This window comes from Pelodiscus sinensis, chromosome 6 (assembly GCF_052426305.1).
Source record: "Pelodiscus sinensis isolate ZL-2025 chromosome 6, ASM5242630v1, whole genome shotgun sequence".
NCBI classification, from domain to species: domain Eukaryota; kingdom Metazoa; phylum Chordata; order Testudines; family Trionychidae; genus Pelodiscus; species Pelodiscus sinensis.
In genome coordinates, this window is record NC_143057.1 from 583,622 (window position 1) to 600,112 (window position 16,491).

At 57.0% G+C, this 16,491-nt stretch overlaps 1 protein-coding gene across 2 annotated transcripts in view; it reads right to left on the reverse strand.

The window, feature by feature from the left end:
* TBC1D2 (TBC1 domain family member 2) overlaps positions 1–16,188 on the reverse strand; it is a 47,665-nt gene extending 31,477 nt beyond the window's left edge. For both annotated transcript variants that reach the window (XR_012898877.2, XM_075914996.2), the window contains exons 1-4: positions 15,755–16,188; positions 1,831–2,251; positions 726–873; positions 23–137 (exon numbers count right to left, since the gene is read on the reverse strand). Coding sequence is in view for 1 of the 2 variants with exons in the window: in XM_075914996.2 (XP_075771111.2) it covers positions 23–137; positions 726–873; positions 1,831–2,226 (659 nt within the window). In the remaining variant the exon portion in view is untranslated. The remainder of the gene's footprint in view (positions 1–22; positions 138–725; positions 874–1,830; positions 2,252–15,754) is intronic.
* Between the last annotated feature and the right edge of the window lie 303 nt (positions 16,189–16,491).

Genomic DNA, 16,491 nt, shown 5'->3' on the forward strand with positions numbered 1-16,491 from the left:
CCACCGCACCACGGCTACTTACTGGATTTCGGTCCACGGATGCTTGAGGGAGAGGTTCTGCAGGGGGGTTGCCTTCATACCTCCCACGTCCGTAGGGGTTTTCACAGGGGGCAGGAACTCCTCACCGGCAGTGAGCACTACAAGAGAAATGGCTCAGACTGCCTGTTTGTATTAGGCACTAAGTCTGGTCACCTCGGCCCGCACAGCTCGCCAAGACAGACCAGCACACACCAGCCAGCCTTCCTCGTTTGGTAGTGAGACAAGGCGGGAGGCGAGCTCTTTTAGGGGCCACGCTCTCACACTACACAGCGCTCGGGGCAAGGAGCTGGGGCCCGGCTAGCTGGGAGATGGAGCAGGCGGCTTAGCACGGGGAATTAGCACCTCGTCCACGCGTTCCGTCTCACTTAGCTGTGCCAGCGGGATGCACACCTGGAAGCAGGCCCGGCAGCCCCTCCAGAGCTGGCCACCACGGGAAGGGCGTGTAAGAAGCGTGTCACACAAGGGGCTTGGTTCAGGGTAAAAATAGGAGATAATAATGTGAATGCCTTTGGCCCCAGTCACCCCTTAGCCAGCCGGAGCTCCAGCTGGGCATGGAGCCAGCCCGTAAGCGGTGCAGGAGCGCAGCACGGCTCAGATCTGGCACTTGGAGGGGTGCCCGTTTGACACTGCCGGGCCAGCTCTGAGAAGTGGGCCCAGTAAGGAACTAGCTGCTGCTTAGCACCTACTTGCTTCACTGAGCAGAGGTTCATTCTTCCCAGGCAGGGCTGCCGCAGCGACCGCATCCACAGGAAGCCCAGGCTGAGGATTGCAAAACTCCCAACGCTTCATCTGCAGCTGCTGCAGCCAGTACATGCTGGCCTGCCGGCTCACTGCCTACGGTCACACAAAACACGTTTGACATGGATCTCTGACGTGCCGGCTGCAGCCCGCTGTGAGGTCCCTGAGAGCTGATCACAACTTCCCTACTCTAGTCCTCCTGACGGTGGGCAGCACCACGCCCCCACGCAAATCCTAAACCCTGGTCTCCCGGCATAGCCCGGGCTGTCTGCTACGGTGGATGGCTGGTCTCCAAAGTACCTCTCGTGCGGAAGGACAAGCCTGCCATAGCTGACAGTTTCTGGGCCGGCTGCATTGGGCAGAGAGGGATGCCGAGGGAGTCAGAAGCTGCGGGAGTTAGTTTGCAAAGGCTGCATCCTCACTCTGCTTTCTCACTTAGCAATCCATTGCTCTTTGCCAGAGGCCTCCCCCAGAGACTGGAATTTGAGCGTCAGGCCAGGCCGGGTGTCCCTGTGTTCTCACAAACCCAGGAGCCCTTTCCTCAATCCAGGTGGGGAAAGACACCCCACCCAGCGCTATCGCCGGAGGTAAACGTGGATGCACTGCACACGTTCTTGGCCCTTTGGGCACAATTCTGGCAGACAAACTCCAGCCAACGCTACTGTCGTTAACAGGGCTGGGCAGGGCCTTTCATCTCTCCCTAGATAGTCACAGTGAGCGTCCAGTTCCCCTCAAGCCAGGACGGCTCAGTGCTGTAGTAGAAATGTTACATCCTGGACTTTAACTGCTCTTGACTTAACTTTCTTTTTGAACTCCATGTCCAATTCTGGTCCCAGTGAAGCCAGTTGAGTTACCTTGGTTTTGCATCAACATCAGCGGGAGAATCAGGCCCAAAAGCTACAGGCCAGCCTGCTTTCATGCCCGTGCTTAATCCTTGCTATGGAATTGTTACCTGAGTCATTTTAACGCACGCTCGTTCATATTGACAGCTGCAGCATTAGCTGCTCCATTGCACAAGAGCCAGCAGCAGTTGTTAGAAGACAGGGTGCTCACCTTAAGGATAAACACGCGGCTTGGGGTTCTGATTTCAAAAACCCCCTCGTCTGCTTCCGCCTTGCAATCAAAACTAGCGCCGGAGAGATCGATGCTCCCCAAAGGGCTAACATCCTGAGCTGTCCTGCAGTACAGTAAGTGACAGTTGCGTTCATCGTAAAAGAACCAGCGAGACTTCCAGGCCTTCATTGGCCCCTTGGCCCCAAGTTTATTTAAATAGCCACAGAGTTTTTTTCTGGGCCCCTCTCTGCCAGGATTGAGCTGTGCATTTCTCAACAATACAGCTCTTTCTTTCGCTGCGTCTGCATTATTGATGTCATCATCCGAATGTGACTCATCTGGCTTGCCTGGAATTCCAGCCAGGGGACACTTTCCACTTTCAGCTCTCTCTCCCATCGCTTCCAGGAAAGATCTCCTAAACCTGGAATTAGAATTGCAAGGGGAAACTTACTAGGGAACCTATAAGGGTAACAACACACGGTTGAGAATAGCTTTGTAATGGGCCAATATTTGCAAACTGGAGCGTTACACTTTAGCTCCTGCATCCATTCACCTACAGTAGCATAAGGACAGCGAGCCTGGGTCAGACACAGGATCTAGCCCAGGGACCGGTCTGCCGGCAGCGGTCAGTGTCAGCTGCTTCAGAGGGCGTGAACAGAACCAGCAATCATCAAGTGACCCACCCGTCACCCATCCCCAGCTCTGACAGGCCAGCGACACCATCCCTACCCATCCTGACTAACAGCCGTTGGCGGACCTGCCCTATATCTAAGTTCTCTTTTTTACCTCTGTCATAATCTTGGCTTGACAATACCCTCAGGCAAAGCACGGGTTGTGCATTATGTGAAACAATATTTCCTTTTTCCTGTTTTACCCCGGCTGCCGGTTCCTTTCATTAGGAGGAAACAGCGTGTCCAGATTTCCTGTCTCCACACCCACCATGGTTCTGCAGACCTCGGTCATCGCTCCCCTTCGCTGCCTCTTTTCCAAGATGACAAGTCCCTGTTTTGCTCATCGCGCCTCACATGGAAGTTGCTGCCTCCCCCTCATCACTTCCTTCCTTCCCAGGGGTGACGTGTCCCCAGCACATCCCACTGACTTTAACCCCCCCGCCACGGCTCTCTCCTTCCCCTTCTCCAGCATCCATGCGCCTTCCGGCTCCTGATGCCACGGAGTCAGAGAGGGGCAAGAGGAGAGACTAGGGCTGTCCCATTACTGCCTTGCTAAAATAGCTCCGCCCACGGGATTTCCGCTCGCGCTGGACCAGCCCTGCTGGGGCTCTGCAATTTAAAAGGCAATAGGAGCTGAGCAGCCTTCCCCCCGGCTCCTGCTGTGCTTTAAATTGCAGAGCTCCAGCGGGGTCCGGTCCCCCACTGGCCTGCCCAGCTGGTAGCAACCCCAGTCCCCTGGGGGTCCCAGCTCCCCACTGGGGGTCCTGCAGACAGGTGCTGCTGCCCACAAAGCAGCCTCTGTCCGCAGACAGTCCCAGCAGGAAGTTGAGGCCCCCTGCCAACAGGGGCTGCTGCCAGAGCGGCCTCCCCTACCCTCCGCTGCCTCTGACAGAGGCGGGGGGAGCCGAGACAGTGCTGGGGGAACTGGCTTTTAAGCCGGCTCCCCCCCCCCCACCGGCTCCTGCTTCCCTCCCCCCTTGCTGCCTCTGAAATGGAGGCGGCAAGGGGGGAGAGGAGAATGCGGGTAGTCGACTAATTGGCTACTCTCCTGCATCCCTAACCATGGCATGGCGAGCGTTAGAAGCAAACACACGAAGCGCAGCCTCTCGACAAGTCTGAATGTGGCAGAGGCTGCAACTTCCTGCCATACCCTTTCTGAGCTGCGTGTAAGTACCTGAATGGTGTGAATTGCCCAAGGGCCAGTAGTAGCAAAAGGAAATACCCTAAAGGAAAACGCACACGGAAAAAAGTCTCATCTCTTTAGGGGAAAGCAACTGTGAAGAGCGAGAGAGTGAGGCGGGGAAAATGCATCATGAGTGGCTGAAGGAAGCTCAGCTAGTTGAGCTCTACAGAGCTGTGAGGCAGCCAAACACCAAGATCTGGTCAGAGACGCAGAGGACTTGCTGTATTCTCAGGAAGAGAAAGGGAATGATGGGTCCGGTTTGCAGGGAGCAGCCAGTCAGCTGGAAGAGAGTCCAGGGAAGAGACTGTCCACGTTCCATCCCGTCCCACGGCATCACTGCAGGTGGGACTGTCGACAGGTTCACGGGTGGACTGTGACCCGAAGAATCCCTTAGTGCAGACCATCAGAGAGTTCACTGCTTCACAGCAACGCTTACCAGGCCTGACACACTCACTACACATCAGGTCCACTGGCACGTGGTATCTCCCCAAAATGATGTCACATAGCACAGCTCTGCTAGCAGTTTATGCCATATTGGGCTTCAGAATCATTGCAGGACACATGCCCAAATGACACTGAAAGACTTCTGTGTACGTACAGAAAATAGGTTTCAAAATCTCTCACCAGCCAAAGATATAAGCAGCTTTCTTTCAGACAGGCGGTAAGATATGCATCTCTCAAAGTATAAAAGAAGCATTGTGGGTAATACAATGGAAGTCAATTAACATAACAGAGAATTACCTATAGGGTAGCTTAAGTAGGAGCAATCATGACTTGATCACAATGAATAAAATCCAGACTGCTACGATATTTACATGGTGCTGCAATAGGGCTAGTTTCACAAACCAAAAACATTTATGAGCCAACTCAGCCGGGAGGAAGAATGTAAACAGAAAAATATGAATGACAATGTGTAATTATTGAAGAGCATCTTCCTAAAAACCACATGAGGAAAGAGATCACAGGGATTAAAAACCAACGTGCTTTAGAGAGGAGGTGAAAGTACAAGTCAGCAGAGTTAAGGGCAATAAGGAATTTAAAAATATGTATTAGGAACAAAAGGAATTCTGACAATGGCTTTGGTCCAGCGTTTCCCAAACTATGGCCGCGGCCAGTACCGGGCTGCGTGAAAAAAATACCGGGCCTCAGAGTGGCTGCCAGGGTGCCCCAGCTCCCAGACTGTCCGTGAGCGCCGGGTTCCCCAAGCCCTCAGCAGCCGTATGTGTCAGGCTCCCGGCAGAGGCATAGTGAGGGCTACCAGGTGAGCTCTTACTGCTGGCTGTGGAGGGGGGAGGAGGGGCTGGATATGGGCCGCAGGGAAGCAGGGTCAGGGCAGTGGAGGTGCTGTGGGGAGATAGGGAGGGGAACCAGCCGGTGGAAGCAGGGCTGGCCAGGGGAGATTGCGGGGATGGGAACCAGCTGGCGGGGGCACTGAGGCTGGCTGGGGGAGATCGCAGGGCAGGGCTGGCCGGGGGGGAGGGCAGTGGGGCTGGCTGGGGGAGATCGCAGGGCAGGGCTGGCCGGGGGGGAGGGCAGTGGGGCTGGCTGGGGGAGATCGCAGGGCAGGGCTGGCCGGGGGGGAGGGCAGTGGGGCTGGCTGGGGGAGATCGCAGGGCAGGGCTGGCTGGGCGGGAGGGCAGTGGGGCTGGCCAGGGGAGATCGCAGGGCTGGGAACCGGCTGGCGGGGGCACTGAGGCTGGCTGGGGGAGATCGCAGGGCAGGGCTGTCCGGGGGGGAGGGCAGTGGGGTTGGCCAGGGGAGATCGCGGGGGTGGGAACCGGCTGGCGGGGGCACTGAGGCTGGCTGGGGGGGGGAGGGCCGTGGGGCTGGCCAGGGGAGATCGCGGGGATGGGAACCGGCTGGTGGGGCAGTGAGGCTGGCTGGGGGAGACCGCAGGGCAGGGCTGGCCGGGGGGAGGGCAGTGGGGCTGGCTGGGGGAGATCGCAGGGCAGGGCTGGCCGGGGGGGAGGGCAGTGGGGCTGGCTGGGGGAGATCGCAGGGCAGGGCTGGCTGGGCGGGAGGGCAGTGGGGCTGGCCAGGGGAGATCGCAGGGCTGGGAACCGGCTGGCGGGGGCACTGAGGCTGGCTGGGGGAGATCGCAGGGCAGGGCTGTCCGGGGGGGAGGGCAGTGGGGTTGGCCAGGGGAGATCGCGGGGGTGGGAACCGGCTGGCGGGGGCACTGAGGCTGGCTGGGGGGGGGAGGGCCGTGGGGCTGGCCAGGGGAGATCGCGGGGATGGGAACCGGCTGGTGGGGCAGTGAGGCTGGCTGGGGGAGACCGCAGGGCAGGGCTGGCTGGGGGAGACCGCAGGGCAGGGCTGGCTGGGGGGGAGGGCAGTGGGGCTGGCTGGGGGAGACCGCAGGGCAGGGCTGGCTGGGGGGGGAGGGCAGTGGGGCTGGCCAGGGGAGATTGCGGGGATGGGAACCAGCTGGCGGGGGCACTGAGGCTGGCTGGGGGAGATCGCAGGGCAGGGCTGGCTGGGGGGGAGGGCAGTGGGGCTGGCTGGGGGAGATTGCGGGGATGGGAACCAGCTGGCGAGGGCACTGAGGCTGGCTGGGGGAGATCGCAGGGCAGGGCAGGGCTGGCCGGGGGGGAGGGCAGTGGGGCTGGCTGGGGGAGATCGCAGGGCAGGGCTGGCTGGGCGGGAGGGCAGTGGGGCTGGCCAGGGGAGATCGCAGGGCTGGGAACCGGCTGGCGGGGGCACTGAGGCTGGCTGGGGGAGATCGCAGGGCAGGGCTGTCCGGGGGGGAGGGCAGTGGGGTTGGCCAGGGGAGATCGCGGGGGTGGGAACCGGCTGGCGGGGGCACTGAGGCTGGCTGGGGGGGGGAGGGCAGTGGGGCTGGCCAGGGGAGATTGCGGGGATGGGAACCGACTGGTGGGGCAGTGAGGCTGGCTGGGGGAGACCGCAGGGCTGGCTGGGGAACTGGCCGGCGGAAGCAGGGCTGGACAGGGGAGATCGGTGGGGGGAGGAGGGAAGATCCGGCTGGCAGAAGCAGGGATGGCTGGGGGGCAGGAGCAGTGGGGCTGGGCCAGGGGAGAGTTCGGGGCGGGGGAGAAACAAGCTTGCGGGGGCAGCAGGGCTTGCCAGGAGAGATGGAGAGAGGATCGGCTGGAGGGCACAGCCGGGCCGGCCGGGGGGGGGAGAATCGGCCGGCGGTGAGCAGGACAGTTCAGGGGCACGCAGATCCTGAATACAAATGTAAGAGCAGGGCCTTTTAAATATCCCCGCTGCTGCCAGGGAGGTTTACAGGCTCTACAGTGTGTCAGAACGGAGAGAGCCTGGGGCATTCTCCATCCAGGATGAGAACATGGATACAAAATGCCAAAGACGGTGTCAGCTTGCTGAAAATAAACGCGCCCCTTTTCAATACCCGACGTGGGGGTGCAGGGTTTTATTGGATGACAGGGCATTTTTCCAATCCATATTCCCTTCACTTGCTGGTAAGAATGTTGTGGGTGGCCGTATCAAAAGCCTTGCTAAAGCTGGCTCTGAGGACTTTGGGAGGACCAAAACCACCATATTTGCATATTCGTAATCTGCTTAACGAATATGCAAATATGCAAATGAATGTTACCGGTCCTCTGAAAGCTCGTAAATAGATTTACTGGTCCCCGTGTCAAAAAGTTTGGGAACCCCTGCTTTGGTCCATTAGTATGTGGAAAGGGAAGAACAAACAAAAAAATCATGCTGAAAAGGCAGATGCACTCAAATATTTCTGCTCGTTATTTGGGGAAAAGCAGATGATATGGTCTCATCAAATGCGGTAAATTACACTCTTCCATTCCACCAGTATCTCTGCAGGATGTTCAACAAAAGCCATTCAAGTGAGACTTTTTCAATCAACATTTCTAAAAGAGCTGGCTGAGGGGCTTGCTGGACCATTATTATTGACTTTCAGTAAGTCTCGGTGTACTGGGGCAGTTCCAGAAAACCAGACTCTAATGTGCCACATTTTTTAAAAGAGTAAACAGATAACCTGGATAATCAGAGTCCTGTCAGTCAGACATCGATCCTAGGCAAGATAACAGAGGACATGGGACTCAATTTATAAAGAATTAAAGGAGGGTAATGTAATTAATGCAAATCAACATGGATTAACAGAAAATAGATCCTGCCAAACTAACTTGATATCTTGTTTTTTTTAGATTGCCAGTTACATTGATAAAGGTAATAGTGTTGACATAATATACTTTGACTTATGTGAGGCATTCGATTTACTACTGCATAACTTTGCAATTAAAAACTAGAATATAAAATTAACATACCTCACATTAAATGGAATAAAAGTTGGTTAATAGGTAGATCTCAAAATCAGGGCTGTGAAGCAATTAAAAAAAATTAATAGTGCAATTAATCACACAATTAATCATACTGTTAAACAAAAATAAAATGCCATTTACTTTAAATATTTTTGGATATTTTCTACATTTTAAAATATATTGATTTCAATTACATATAGAATACAAAGTGTACAGTGCTCACTTTATTTATTTACATTACAAATATTTGCACTGTAAAAACCAAAAGAAATGTACTTTTCAATTTCCTCATACAAGTACTGCAGTGCAATCTCTCAATCTTGAAAGCTGAACTTAAAAATGTAGAATTATATAAGAAAAACTCCATTCAAAAATAAAGCAAAAGTAAAACTTTAGCACATACAAGTCCACTCAGTCCTACTTCTTGTTTAGCCAGTCACTCAGAAAAACAAGTCTGGTTACAATTTGCAGGAAATAATATCACCTTCTTCTTGGTTTACAATGTCATGTGAAAGTGAGAACAGGTATTTTCATGGCAGTTTTGTAGCTGGTGTTGCAAGATATTTACATGCCAGACGTGCTGAAGAATCATATGTCCCTTCAATTCTTCGACCACCATTCCAGAGCACATGCATCCACACTGGTAACGGATTCTGCTTGATAACAATCCAACGCACTGTAGACGGATGAAGGTTCATTTTCATTGTCTAGTCAGATGCTACCAGCAGAAGGCTGATTTTCTTTTTCAGTGGTTTGCATTCCATAGTTATGCATTGTGGGGTTGCTCATTTAAGACTTCTGAAACCACGTGCCACACTCTGACCCCCTCAGATTTCGAACAGTACTTCAGATTCTAAAACCTTGGGATGAGTGCTGTATCTATTTTTTAAAATTTCACTTTATACTTTCTTTGTTTAGTCAAATCTACTATGAAAGCATTCTTAATATGAACATGTGCTTGTTGATCATCCGAGACTGCTGTAACATGAAATACATGGCAGAAGTGGGCAAACCAGAGCCGGAGACATACAATTCTCCCCCAGGGAGTTCAGTCACAAATTTAATTAATGCATTTTTTTTTTAAAATGAGCATCATTAGCATGGAAATACTGCAGTCCTCTGGAACAGAAGCTGAAGCATGAATACAATTTCTTTTATCATGTTTACAGTGCAAATATTTGTAATAAAAATAATAAAGTGAGCACTGTATGTTTGGTATTCTGCATTTCAATAGAAATCAATATTTAAAATATAGAAAAAGATACAAAATATTTTCTACATTTCCATTGGTATTCTATTGTTTAACAGCATGATTAATTGCAATTAATTTTTAATCATGACTGATTTTTTTGAGAATGTAACTTAGCTAGAGAATCATCACCAAGTGGGTGTGTTTCCGATGGGGTCCTGCAGGGATTGGTTGTTGGCTGTACACTGTTTTACATTTTTACCCATGATCTGGATAGAAGAAAGCCTAAAATGACTTTGAAAAAGATTTGGGGGCCTTGGTGATGACTATGTGTTCGTAGTGTGACCGTGGCCACAAGAGCTAATGCAAACCTGCGACGCATACCCAGGGGACACGCAAGTAGAAGCAGAGAGGTTGTTTTACCTCTGTATTTGGCACTGGTGGAGCCCTTGCAAGATTGCATCCAGTTCTGATGTTCACTATTGAAGAAGGATGTTGCTAGCTTGAAGAGGGTCAGAGAGGAGCCATGAGAATGATTACAGGAGTAGAACACATGCTGTCAGTGAGAGGCCCAGAGAGCTCTGTTTATGCATCCGAACTAAAGGAAGGATAAGAGTGACTTGTTTGTGGTCTATAAGGATCCACAAGTATTTAATAGGGGTTCTTCAAGTAGGCAGGGAAAGCTATATGGTGGACGTGGAAGTTACACAAATTGAGAGAGAACTAAGGAGTCCATTTCTAATGGGGAGTGAGATCTATCTGTGCCCAGTGGCTACTTCTTGGGCAAAATGTGGTGAATTCAGCTAAACATTACAGAACTAAGTGCAAGTGTTTTAGGAGCCTATGAAAAATGCAAGAGCTTATGCAACCCTAGAAGATTTATCTGACATTGCTCGGGTCCTTAACCAATCATTTTCTGTTTTTTTGGAAAATAAAAAGGCGGGGCTGGGGAGGAGGGGTCAGGATGCAGGCTGCCCTGGGGAGAGAGGACTCACTGCAGCAGCTTGGGGCCAGGTGGGAACATCTCTCCATGGCCGCTGCAGCTCCAGTACAGCAATGGGGGGGGAGCGTGTCCCCTGGCTGGGGCAAGCCCAGTTTGTCTCTCCCTGCGCTCCCCAGCCAGGGCGAGAAATGCAGCAACCTGGGGGAACATGCGGCAATGTTCCCATACAAATTGGGGTGGGAGGAGCTTTGGCATTAGCTGAGGCATTGACAAGCTCGTGGCTGGAGCCCCTCGCCTTCGTTCACCAATATGTTAGTTCTGTGCATTGAATATTTAGGTGGCTGCAGGCATTATCTCACTGCAGGGTCTGGAAATACGTACCTTTTGCTTTAGAGCTTGGAAAATGTTTGCTCTGAACGAATGAACTCAGGGCTGGGACTCTTCCCCCACCGAAGGGTCACCGAAATCAGAAGGGTCATGAAGGATGCGCAGGCTCACAGCTGGGCAATGCCGTGTGCAAGGAAGCTCAACAACACAACGTCACAGGACAGTTTTCCATCTTTTTGGCTGTTGCGACTCTGAGGGGCCACAGCCCCTAAATCGAAGCCAGGTCCCGGGAGCTGCCTTCAGCACCTGCCCTGACAGACACTTTGAACAGACACTCTGGAGATTTAAAACCAACCAGTGGTCTGGTAGCACTCTGAAGACTAACGAAACGTGGCGATGGGACCATGAGTTATCGCCGGCACAGCCCACTTCTTCAGCTGGCCGGAGCTGGATGTCCAAACCCACCAATAGATGGGGAAGAAGAGACCATCGACATGTCTTGTTAGTCTTTAACGTGCTACCACCAGCCCATTGGTTGTATTTTAAAGCTTTGCCTCTTACGATGAACTCGGCTCCCCTCTGAAGCTCTTAAGATTTAGACAGTAACTTGCTTGTGTGTATTTTTACTTGCTTCAGCCTATAACCAACTGTCATTTCTTTTACCTTGGTGATAATCTTGAGCGTTCATTACAGGACTGGCTACCAGCATTGTCTTTGGTGTCAGTTCTAAGCTGCCATGTGATCTGGGGTAAGTGACTGGTCTCTATGGACCGGAAGCAATCTGAACGTGGTGTGATTTTCGGTGCACGTGACCGTTTATCGCTTTGTCTGAGAGGCTGGCAACACAGACTAAGGGCCTGTCATGACTCCACTGAGACGGCTACAGTGACCTGGGAGTTCACATCTGATACCGGTTTGGGGAAATCTAATTAGAGACCACACCGCCCGTCTGTGGTGTCTGCACTTGTGTTGTGAGCCACTTCAGGCAGTGTGACTATGGGTGTGGTCTTGGCAGGATTCACATGGCACAGGTCAACTGAGTTTATGTATAACTCCAGGGTTGTTAAACATTTACTTTAATACTGAGAGTTTGTAAAGATTAAAGATGAGTCACAAGGAGTGAATCAGTCACATCAGAGACTGAGGAAAAAAGCCCTTGAAAAATGATGTCGAAATGGGGACTAGCCCGTAAAAAGCAAGCCTCGGAACAGGAATGGAGAGCTTTGCTCATGGACTTTGACCAAGGAGCAGCGTCCAAGCAGCTCCCGTACAACCCAGATGCCACAGAGCCCGCTGCAGCGGAACTGGTTTGTCTGAAGCTCCAGGCAGCCCAGAAAGAATGTGAGTATCAGATAAGGACGGTGGAACTGCAGATGCAGGAGAAGAAAGAAATGGAGGCGGCGAAGAAGAGAGCCTCTCAAAGACGCAAAGCCTCCACTGAAATGGAGGAGGAAGTTCACTAAAGACATGAAAAGCCGAGGAAAGAGCATAACAGAAAGAGATGGAAGCTTACACACTACATCTCAAAGTCCTGCTGCAGCAAAAGCAGAAGCCTCCAATTCTGAGTCCAACCCCTTCCCTTCAACAGCATGGTATGGGAGAAAGTCTGCCCACTGTATCCAGACGGACTACACTGAGAGCGCCTGTCAACCTGGAGAGAGGGTCTGAGCTCCAGGAGATTCTAGAGGAGGAGTGTCCTTCTAACCGGATTAACTGGGAGAGCAAGACAAGCTTTTAATCAAACATTGGAGGGGGATGATAAAGTGTATAAGAAATGTAAAGAAAATGTATTGAAAAGGGTTCAATCACTTCTGACTCGTATTGCTTGAACTGATCATCATCATCCACGAGGCCTATGTGCAGAAGACGTAGAATTATGTGAAAAACGGCAGAGGCTGAAAACCGCCATCACAAGCAGTTTGATTGGATGGAGACCGGTCACTTGGAGGAGTGTCACTGACCGGCCTGCTCACTGCTCCTGCCTTTGCTGAAGCTCATTTAAGTTCTGAAAATGTCTCAGTTTGATGTCAAGGGGAGGCAAATCGGTCCCTGCAATGGCAGGACAATTGGAAACAAATGCCAGGAAGAGACAAGGAGGAAACTGCTCTGGAGCAAAGAGCAGGTGGCCGCTAGCCAGGGGGCTTCTCCGGCTGTGAGCATGTGACGGCGCGTTGGGGTCCCCCGCCTCCTGCACCCCCGTAATGGCACAGACAGACTCCACCAGCCAGTAGAACAGAGGGAGTTTATTGCTCCTCCAGGATACAGCCCAGCACAGATGGAATCTGCTTCCAGGGCAGGCCTAGGATGCCTCAGCCCCCTTGAGATGGGGGAGACTGGGCCTCTAAATCCCAGCCCGTTGCCTAGGCTGCTTCCTCCATGAAACCAGCCAGAAACTAACTAACTCACTTCCAGCCCTGCCCCCAGCCAGGGCTCCACTCCCCTTCTTCCCATTGTTCTGCTCCCTGGGAGATAACTGGTCAGACAGGTTCAGAGCCCCCTTGGATAATGACTCATCCCCTGCCCTGCTGGGCCGTGCTGCAGCCAGCAGCCAGCAGCCAGTGGAGGTCACTCACAGCCCACTGCCCAGCATAGCAACCAGCCAGGTACCCCCACTACGTCACAGTTCTCCCCCCTCCGAGAGCGAACTGAGCAGGGTCACTCCGCTCGTGACCTAGGGAAGTTCAGGTCCTCTGTGTGGGAACCCGCCCTGGGGACATGGGTGCTCCCCTTGACTTGGGTCGGCCATGGCAAGGTCCCACATGAATCGGCTTCCCTCTGTCCACTCGCTGCACTGCTCCAATGGCCCCGCCGGGACGGGGTAACCCCAGGACACCCCAATGCCCCCTGTGCCAATGGCCCCGCCGGGACGGAGTAACCCCAGGACACCCCAATGCCCCGTGCCAATGGCCCCGCCGGGACGGGGTACCCCCAGGACACCCCAATGCCCCCTGTGCCAATGGCCCCGCCGGGACGGGGCAACCCCAGGACACCCCAATGCCCCCCGTGCCAACGGCCCCGCCGGGACGGAGTAACCCCAGGACACCCCAATGCCCCCCGTGCCAACGGCCCCGCCGGGACGGGGTAACCCCAGGACACCCCAATACCCCCCGTGCCAACGGCCCCGCCGGGACGGGGCAACCCCAGGACACCCCAATGCCCCCCGTGCCAATGGCCCCGCCGGGACGGAGTAACCCCAGGACACCCCAATGCCCCGTGCCAATGGCCCCGCCGGGACGGGGTACCCCCAGGACACCCCAATGCCCCCCGTGCCAACGGCCCCGCCGGGACGGGGCAACCCCAGGACACCCCAATGCCCCCCGTGCCAACGGCCCCGCCGGGACGGGGTAAACCCAGGACACCCCAATGCCCCCCGTGCCAACGGCCCCGCCGGGACGGGGTAACCCCAGGACACCCCAATGCCCCCCGTGCCAACGGCCCCGCCGGGACGGGGTACCCCCAGGACACCCCAATGCCCCCCGTGCCAACGGCCCCGCCGGGACGGGGTACCCCCAGGACACCCCTAATAGCCCCCCGTGCCAACGGCCCCGCCGGGACGGGGTACCCCCACGACACCCCTAATAGCCCCCCGTGCCAACGGCCCCGCCGGGACGGGGTATCCCCACGACACCCCAATGCCCCCCGTGCCCACGGCCCCGCCGGGACGGGGCAACCCCACGACACCCCAATGCCCCCCGTGCCAATGGCCCCGCCGGGACGGGGTATCCCCAGGACGCCCCAATGCCCCCCTGTGCCATTGGCCCCGCCGGGACGGGGTAACCCCAGGACACCCCAATGCCCTCTGTGCCAATGGCCCCGCCGGGACGGGGTAACCCCAGGACACCCCAATACCCCCTGTGCCAATGGCCCCGCCGGGACGGGGTATCCCCAGGACGCCCCAATGCCCCCCTGTGCCAATGGCCCCGCCGGGACGGGGTAACCCCAGGACACCCCAATACCCCCCGTGCCAATGGCCCCGCCGGGACGGGGTATCCCCAGGACACCCCAATACCCCCGTGCCAATGGCCCCGCCGGGACGGGGTAACCCCAGGACACCCCAATACCCCCCGTGCCAATGGCCCCGCCGGGACGGGGTATCCCCAGGACACCCCAATACCCCCCGTGCCAATGGCCCCGCCGGGACGGAGTAACCCCACGACACCCCAATACCCCCCGTGCCAATGGCCCCGCCGGGACGGAGTAACCCCACGACACCCCAATACCCCCCGTGCCAATGGCCCCGCCGGGACGGGGTAATCCCAGGACACCCCAATACCCCCTGTGCCAATGGCCCCGCCGGGACGGGGTATCCCCAGGACGCCCCAATGCCCCCCTGTGCCAATGGCCCCACCGGGACGGGGTAACCCCAGGACACCCCAATACCCCCCGTGCCAATGGCCCCGCCGGGACGGGGTAACCCCAGGACACCCCAATACCCCGCGTGCCAATGGCCCCGCCGGGACGGGGTATCCCCAGGACGCCCCAATGCCCCCCTGTGCCAATGGCCCCGCCGGGACGGGGTAACCCCAGGACGCCCCAATACCCCCCGTGCCAATGGCCCCGCCGGGACAGGGTATCCCCAGGACACCCCAATACCCCCTGTGCCAATACCCCCCGTGCCAATGGCCCCGCCGGGACGGGGTAACCCCAGGACACCCCAATACCCCCTGTGCCAATGGCCCCGCCGGGACGGGGTACCCCCAGGACACCCCAATGCCCCCTGTGCCAATGGCCCCACCGGGACGGGGTAACCCCAGGACACCCCAATACCCCCCGTGCCAATGGCCCCGCCGGGACGGGGTAACCCCAGGACACCCCAATACCCTCCGTGCCAATGGCCCCGCCGGGACGGGGTAACCCCAGGACACCCCAATGCCCCCTGTGCCAATGGCCCCGCCGGGACGGGGTATCCCCAGGACGCCCCAATGCCCCCCTGTGCCAATGGCCCCGCCGGGACGGGGTATCCCCAGGACACCCCAATACCCTCGTGCCAATGGCCCCGCCGGGACGGGGTAACCCCAGGACACCCCAATACCCCCCGTGCCAATGGCCCCGCCGGGACGGAGTATCCCCAGGACCCCCCAATACCCCCCGTGCCAATGGCCCCGCTGGGACGGGGTATCACCAGGACACCCCAATGGCCCCGCCGGGACGGGGTAACCCCAGGACCCCCCAATGCCCCCCGTGCCAATGGCCCCGCCGGGACGGGGTATCCCCAGGACGCCCCAATGCCCCCCTGTGCCAACGGCCCCGCCGGGACGGGGTAACCCCAGGACCCCGCTGCGCCCCGACGTCCCGAGTGGCGGCGAGCCCAGGACCGAGCCGCGCCCCCCGCCCCGGCCGCGCTGCCCTTACCGGGCTCGCTCCGCGCTGTGCGTCCCCAGCTGCTTCCTGGGCCGGAGCGGAGCCTGCGCGGGGCTCGGGGCTCGGGATTGGCCGGGCGGCGGGCGCGCCCAGTGGCGAGAGCAGGAGCCCGCGGGCCGCCCCTGCAGCAGCCGGGCCGAGCTTTGCCCGCCCCGCCGGGAAACACGCGCGAAGCCGCCCGGCAGCGGGGCGCGGCCCAGCGCGCAAAGGCACCGGGCGCCCTGCCCGTCCCGCAGCCCCGCACGGGCCCCAGACGCGCTGCCGGGCGGTCCCGGCGCGGCAGCCTGACCGGACCCAGGGGCTCGCAGCGAGCCGGCTGCTGCTGGGTGGGAGCAGCCTGTCCGGTGCGGCCCAGGCCGCAGGCGCTGCCCGACGTGGTACCCGGGGACTGAGCCTCTCAGCCAGCTGCGCCCGGGCGAAGTCTGCTCAGCCCCGCGAGCGTTTGCAGGGCGAGCCCGGCCACGCCCTTCAGCGGCTTTGCTAAGGGCGCGCTCCTGGCCGCGGTGCGGAGAGCAGCCACCAGCCTCAAGCAGGGCGGGCAAGATGGGGGGCGAGGGCCAGGTCCGGCCTGCGGCTGCCCTGTGCTCAGCTGGCTGGAGGCCAGGGCGAGCTGGGAGGAGGGAGCACTGGGGCTCAGGGCACCTCGAGGGAACCAGGGGCTGTTCAGAACAGCTGGGGGTTCCCCCTTGGCAGAGCACAGCCCAGAGACTTGACATGGTCCTCGGGCC